General features: G+C 38.7%; 1 protein-coding gene across 1 annotated transcript; it reads left to right on the forward strand.

Annotated features, from left to right (window-relative positions):
* Window positions 1–1,125: 1,125 nt before the first annotated feature.
* Window positions 1,126–7,823, forward strand: LOC109242392 (uncharacterized protein ycf37). The gene is made up of 5 exons (XM_019409257.1): window positions 1,126–1,457; window positions 2,367–2,427; window positions 4,053–4,345; window positions 6,918–7,064; window positions 7,477–7,823. The coding sequence occupies exons 1-5, from the start codon at window positions 1,293–1,295 to the stop codon at window positions 7,756–7,758; spliced, it is 948 nt and encodes a 315-aa protein (XP_019264802.1). The 5' UTR covers window positions 1,126–1,292; the 3' UTR covers window positions 7,759–7,823.
* The last annotated feature ends 6 nt before the right edge of the window (window positions 7,824–7,829 follow it).

Raw genomic sequence — 7,829 nt, forward strand, 5'->3', positions numbered from 1 at the left:
CCCCCCCACACACACACAATTATGCTAGATACAAAGTTATTGAAATGAAAATACTTAGTTTGTTGAAATGAAAGAATATATTCTTTCTACATCATAAAACAAAGTACTCGTTTTGTTGAAATTAAAAAAAAAATTACTTTTTCTACGTCATGAAAAGAATATACTTATTTTTGTTAAAATACTCTTAATAATATTTCTATTTAGGGTGGGGCGGGGATGTAGGGGTAGGGGTGGGTGTGTAGGGGTGATTTGGGGGATGGAGTAGGATGGTGGGTGACGATGGGGAATAAGGTGGAGATGGTTGAAAAAGAGTTTTGAAATTAACATTTCCTCCAAATGGAGAAAATGAGTTCATGAGAAAAATATTTTTCAAAATATTTAAACCAACTAAACATGAAAAAATTGAAAAATATTTTGCTTCATACCAAACACACCCGTAATGTAAATAATTATTTAGAGTGTAAGTTATTGAAAACTAAAAAGCTAAAAGAAAATAAACACAAAAAGACGTTAAAATATCATGGTATAGCCAGTTTTCACACTGGTCAATGAAAAATAGCCAGCGTTTATCAAGTCAATGAAAAATAGCCACTATTTTGCTGCAACAGGGACCGGTCCAGTATAATATACGGGAGTTCTGGTGCATTTGTGTACGAACTCCAGCATATTATGCTGGACCGGTATACTTTGCTAACTCTTGTAAAATTTGCGGGAGACTGGAGCACCAGTGCTCCAAACTCCAGTATATTATACTGGACAATTATACTTGCTGGAACTCCCGTAAAATTTGCGGGAGTTCCAGCATAATTATGCTTGAACTCCCGTAAAATTTGCGGGAGTTCCAGCATAGTTATCCTGGAACTCCCGTAAAATTTACGGGAGTTCAAGCATACTTATGCTGGAACTCCCGTAAAATTTGCGGGCGTATTTTTCCGGATTTTGAACAGTGTTTTCGCTCAGATTTAAAGTGGCTAAATTTCGATGACTTTTGAAACTTGGCTATTTTTCAACAACCAGTGGTAAATCTGGCTATTTTTGAATTTCTCCCCAAAAAGACTCATCCAAGTCACAAGAGAAAAAGAACCGGCCGGTCCGGTTTAGTTCTGATACAGTTGGTTGAGATAAACTTTATTATCTTCAAACAACAAAAGCAGAGAAATTTTTACCAAGAATGGTTCATGAAATGCCCCAAAAAATTCAATCTTGATGCTTCCGAATTCACTCTCTGATACCAAGTATCACTCAGAAAATAGATTAACAAAAAGACCCTTAAACCAGATAAAATAAAAGAAATGCTAATGATACAGTCCACCATTTCACCTCCTGTCCAAAAAACACTACTTGTTCCATCTCAAATTGGCAAACATGGCTGTTATCTTGCTTTACATGGCGGATTTGGCTCACCATCAGCTTCTTTTCACTTTCCAAGAAGACCCATCAAGCGAAATTCAGTTCAGGTAATTTGGGGTTTGGGGTTTTTTTGGTCGTGTGTGGTGGGGTGGGTGGGTGGGGGGGGGGCGGCAGTTGGGAGGTTGCTACTATGTTTTCTTGATATAATTTTACTTGTTATATTTTTTTCTTGATGTTTCAGTAACCTATTACTATAGTTTTTGTTGATTATTTGAGAGAGTGCTGGCTATTATTGAAAGCCCTTTAAGATTATGTTTGAATTAGTATGCTGTGAGTCATTCTGCTTAAACATTTTCTTTCTTTTCTTCTTTGGGAACTTTAACAATACAAATTCCATTGAGCTTCTTGTTAAAAAAAGTTATTGGCTTGAACATAACTAGTAAGCTGTAGGTTGAGATTTTATTGTATTTAAACGAATTTAGTCCCACATGTGGAATTTTGTATACTATTTAAAAGAAAATTTGGTCTCATAGTACAGTTTGGTTTAGAGAATGATTAAAAAGTATCGGTAACTGCAAACAGATAATTTCCCTTTTAAGTAGTGGACATTATTTTAAGATAACCTAAAACAGAAAGTAAGATATATTTTTAAACAGAGGGAATACAACTTAAAATTTTAACTATCTAATGCTAATGGACTTTGTGTGCTTGCTATAATACAAGAAAAAAAAATGAAAGAGCTCTTGAGTCCAAGACTTTCATTTTGGAAAGGAAGCATAGCTCACATGATTGAACTCATTATTGCTTTTGCAATCTCTAATACCTGCAATCTACTCTAGTATTTCTGGTTGCTCTTATATGATCAATGAATCTGTCACAGGATTCTTTTTCATACACGGAGCGACTCACAAATTAAGTTCCTTCAAATACATATTAGTAAATTGTTTTGGTGATACATTTGTCTATCTTTTTCACCTCTTTTGGGTATTCCTAAGTCTTGTCTCTCTTGTGTACAGCTGCAGATTTTTGCAAGGAAAGTAGAATCATTCTCACTTTTGGTTCCAGAGAAAGATGATGGTAGTTCTTTTTCTAATTCTTAGAAATGCTTCTTTTTGTCACAGTTTATGTGTCATTTTCTATTTGGAACATCAGAAAGTTTTAGATATCATTCCACTAATAACATTATCCAATGTGACTTTTACAAGTTTCAAGGATTCAAATTTATTTAACTATTCACATTTTAACTTTGATTGGATGTTTTTCGTTATATATACAGCGAGTATTCTACTTATAGATGACATCGACTAGTTATATTTCTTCTCTTACTGATTATGTAATACTCAAGCCAAACTAAAGAGAAGAAATATAACTAGTTGATGTCATCTGTAAGTAAAATACTCGTTGTATAGCTAATAACCCCCTTCCCCCATGCTGATTATGAAAATATGACACATTGGGAAGGAGGGATTATTACATTTTGAAGTGCTAGTTCTAGGTCCCTACATTGGTATAGTTAAGAGCTGAGAAATGTGAATTTTCGTACGCATACTTTTCTTTTTCCGCTTTAACGGGTATATTTACATATTTTTATTGTTTTGCCCGTCTATCAAATGATAGGAAATAATTATCATGTTCCCATAGACTTGCCAAAAAAAAAGTTATGATCTTCAATTAGAAACGTATGCAGACATAATAAACTCCAAGCTTGAGAAAGATCAAGAGGTGATGAGATAGCAGTTATTGAAAGGATAGAATGATTTAGCAGTTACATCTTTCTTTTTTTAATATAGGTATATATTAGTTTTTTGTAGGTTTACAATGTGATAGCTTCTAATCACCATTTCTTTTTATTTTCTTTTGTTTCATCCTTTTGTTTTCTTATTTTCATTTTTACATAAGCATAAAAGTATGTATTTTTCAGGAAGTATATAATATAGTTTGAAGGATACTTTTTCCAGAAACAATATCATAATATATGATTACATATTTGACTACGCTGATGTGTTTTGACTGATTTGTTGGTTCTTGATCAAAAGACTGAAATTCCATCCTCATCCTCAGGATGGAAAGCAAACAGAAAATTTAAATCAGCTTCTGTGACCTGTTACGCAAGTCCAAACTTTGGACTTATAAATGTATTCATTACTGTGTATATTGTTGAGTTTAATTTCTAACAACAACAACCTAGTAAAATCCCACCAGTGGGGTCTGGGGAGGGTACAGTGTACGCAGACCTTACCCCTACCCTAGAAGGAGTAGAGGGGCTGTTTCCGGGAGACCCTCGGCTTCCAAGGAAACATCAATTTTGTTCTTTTATAAAAAGGGTATCCCGGTGCACGAAGCATCATGCGTTCACGGAAGGTCGCACCCCCAAGAATTTGAAATAGGTAGCCTACCCAGATGCAAGCATTAGTGGCCGATTCGACGGCTCAAACCCGTGACCTATAGATCAGACGGGACAAATTTACCCTTGGTCTAAGACCCCTCTTCATCAGCTTATTATTCCATGAACAAATAAATTAAATCATCCCAACAGAAGTTCAAAACTTCAGTAATTTCCTGTTTTGTTTCCAGTTCTTTATACAGAAACAGAGGAAGATTGCATAATCTACTTGCTGTGTACCATAAATATGAGACAATAGTGCTTTGTCACAGAGATTTTGCATGAACTAAAAGGTACCATCATTGGCTTTCCGTTGCAGAATCATCAGAGAAGTTGCTGAATGGTGGAGATATTACTACTAGTAAAGGACAGTTTCTTTCTCTATCTGCTTTCTCATGCGGATCTATCTTCTGGTTGACATCCGGGCAAGTGGCATCAGCAAGTGAAAGTGTCAGAGTAAACATGGTTTATGAGGTCGGAGAGTTATTTGAATTGGGAATCCAACTTACCTACCTGCTTATACTACTAGCATTGCTTGGGGCTGGAAGCTTCTTTGTGATTCGGCAAGTCCTTGTCCGCAGAGAGCTTGATCTTTCTGCCAAAGAATTGCAAGTACGTGACACAATAACTTTTCTCTTTGTTTATACATGCATCGCCATTCAATTGAAGCATACATAATATGCATCTGTATGGTTTAGATCTGCAAAAGCAAATATATATATAGAACCGGTAGCTAGAGAATCTGAACATCATTGTATTCTCCTGAAGGCAGAGCAGGAGAATAATACTTTAAAAGAGAACTGATTGTGATTCAATCTCGACTTGTTAGATATCAATATGAATTATAGCGTGTTTGGCCAAGCTTCTCCAAACCTACAACAACAACAACAACAAACCTAGTTTGATCCCAACATGTGGGGTCTGGGGAGGGTAGTCTGTACGCAGACCTTACCTCTACCTAATGCAGGTAGAGAGGATGTTTCCAATAGACCCTCGGCTCAGAAGGGCAAGAACAAGAAGAGAAAAGCAAGGAAGGAAGAAAGATGGAAGAGAAAAAAGGGAGAGATAAATGATAAGTAGTATCAAATAATAGCAACAGGGAATACGATACCTGAGGCGAACAAAATCACATATCGTAATAAAAATCTAAGAATATGAAGGGACATGCATGCTACTAAGCCTATCGGTAAACACTATAAACTACCTACTAACCTTCTACCTTAATCCTCGACCTCCACACCCTCCTATCAAGGATCATGTCCTCAGTGAGCTGAAGCAGCGCCATGTCCTGCCTAATCACTTCTCCCCAGTACTTCTTAGGCCTGCTTCGACCCCTTCTCAAACTCTCCATGGCCAACCTATCACACCTCCTAACAAGGGCATCAATGCTTCTTCTCCTAACATGTCCGAACCATCTCAGCTGCGACTCCCGCATCTTGTCCTCCACGGAGGCTACTCCCACTCTGTCCCGGATAGCTTCATTCTTAATCCGATCTCGCCTGGTACACCCACACATCCATCTCAACATCCTCATCTCTGCTACTCTCATCTTCTGCACGTGGGAGTTCTTGACTGGCCAACACTCAGCCCCATACAGCATAGCGGGTCGAACCACCACTCGATAAAACTTACCCTTAAGTCTTAACGGCACATTCCTATCACATAGGACACCGGAAGTGAGCCTCCACTTCATCCATCCCGCTCCGATGCGATGTGTGACATCTTCTTCAATCTCCCCGTTACCCTGGATAATAGATCCGAGATACTTAAAACTCGCTCTCTTGGGGATAACTTGACCATCAAGCTTAACCTCTACGTCTGCATCATGGTCTCACTGAATTTGCACTCCAAGTATTCTGTCTTGGTTCTACTTAGTCTGAAACCTTTAGACTCCAAGGTCTGTCTCCAAACCTCCAACCTCGCGTTAACTCCGCTACGTGTCTCGTCAATCAACACTATATCATCGGCAAATAGCATGCATCAAGGCACCTCCCCTTGGATGTGACGCGACAGTACATCCATCGCCAAGGCAAATAAAAATGGGCTAAGAGCCGATCCCTGGTGCAACCCCATCACCACAGGGAAATGCTCTGAGTCACCACCCACAGTCCTCACCCGAGTCTTAGCATCATCATACATATCCTTAATCGCCCTAATGTACGCTACCAGGACGCCGCTAACCTCCAAACACCTCCACAGGACCTCCCTCTGAACTTTATCGTATGCCTTCTCAAGGTCAATAAACACCATATGCAAATCCTTCTTCCTCTCCGTGTACTGCTCCACTAATCTCTTTACCAGATGAATCACTTTCGTAGTCGAACGCCCCGGCATGAATCCAAACTGATTCTCGGAAATAGACACGCACCTCCTCACCCTGGCCTCCACCACCCTCTCCCAAATCTTCATAGTGTGACTCAATAACTTGATAACCCTATAATTGTTGCAATTTTGGATATCACCCTTGTTCTTGTAAAGCGGAACCATCGTACTCCACCTCCATTCTTCGGGCATCTTCTTTGTCTTAAAAACAACATTAAGCAACCCAGTGAGCCACTCCAAACCTGCCCACCCCGCGCTCTTCCAGAATTCCACCGGAATTCCGTCTGGCCCCGTTGCTCTGCCTCTGCACATCTTACGCATCGCCCTTCCACCTCCTCTACCGTAATCCGCCTACAGTACCCAAAATCCCGCCTCCCAGAGTTCTCCAAACCTAGAAGCACATTTTTTCCAGAAAGGTCTTCTTTTTTTCAAAGTTGAAGTGTTTGGCCAAGCTTTTGGAAGAAAAAGAAGTGCTTTTGAGGAGAAGCAGAAGTAGTTTTGGAGAAGCAGAAAAAAACAGCTTCTCCCCAAAAGCACTTTTTAAAACCTTGGCCAAACACTAATTGCTACTCAGAAGTGCTTTTCAAATTAGTTAGTCAAACACAAACTGCTTCTTACCAAAAGTACTTTTGAAAAAAAAACAATTCTCAAAATAAGTTGATTTTAGAAGCTTGGCCAAACAGGTTATTATTCTATTTGTTTCCCACAAACAAAAGCTTACTTTTAACCGACAATTGGGTATCATGCGTGTAGACATCTATATCACTTGCAAGAACGACTTGCTTGTTTGCTCATAGATGTGAGAATGCAACTCTCTTTCTCTCTCTCTGAACACACTGTATTATTTGACTCATTAACACAGGAGCAAGTTAGAAGCGGTGATGCCAGTGCAACAGAACTTTTTGAACTTGGAGCTGTGATGTTGAGGCGAAAATTCTACCCAGCTGCTACAAAGTACCTGCTTCAGGCAGTACAAAAGTGGGATGGAGATGATCAGGATCTTGCCCAAGTATGAACTATCTCTTCAACAGTTTCTTTTTCTTTTTTTAATTTTAGATAAATGATAAAGGACCTTCTCTACGCCAATTGCTATTTCACACAATAAATTTCTGATACATTGTAAATATTCTATGTGAATTGACCTAAAATATACTGCCGTTTTAACTCAAAACATGTGAATGCACATTTATCCTGCTGAAAATGTGAAGAATCTCTTTTACCCTGAATCACATAACTTACGCTATAAAATGTACAAGTTCAAAAGCCATGTAAAAACTGCTCAAATTCTCAGCTAACAAATTATTGGACCATTTTAGAATTATTGCTTGCCTATGCTGTATTTGCTGTTGCATACCAAGTCTTTTCAGGCATCTGAGTGTTGTATTCAGATCCCTTCCCTTATATTTTGCGCATCTTGACAGGTTTACAATGCCCTTGGTGTCAGTTATGTACTTGATGAGAAAATCGACAAAGGAATTGCTCAGTTTGAGAATGCTGTAAAACTTCAACCAGGTTATGTCACGGCATGGAACAACCTTGGCGATGCGTACGAGAAAACCAAAGACTTAACATCCGCTCTAAGAGCATTTGAAGAGGTCCTCCTTTTTGATCCTAATAATAAAATAGCTCGTCCTAGGCGCGACGCATTGAAGGATAAAGTACAGATGTACAAAGGAGTACCTGTGAAATCTAAGAAGAGTTGATATAGGGAGCTTCTTATTATTTTTACACACTTATACTGATTATCCTTGGAGGACCCCCCCCCCTCCCCCCC

The sequence above is a fragment of the Nicotiana attenuata genome, unplaced genomic scaffold, assembly GCF_001879085.1.
Source record: "Nicotiana attenuata strain UT unplaced genomic scaffold, NIATTr2, whole genome shotgun sequence".
In the NCBI taxonomy this organism is placed as follows: Eukaryota; Viridiplantae; Streptophyta; class Magnoliopsida; order Solanales; family Solanaceae; genus Nicotiana; species Nicotiana attenuata.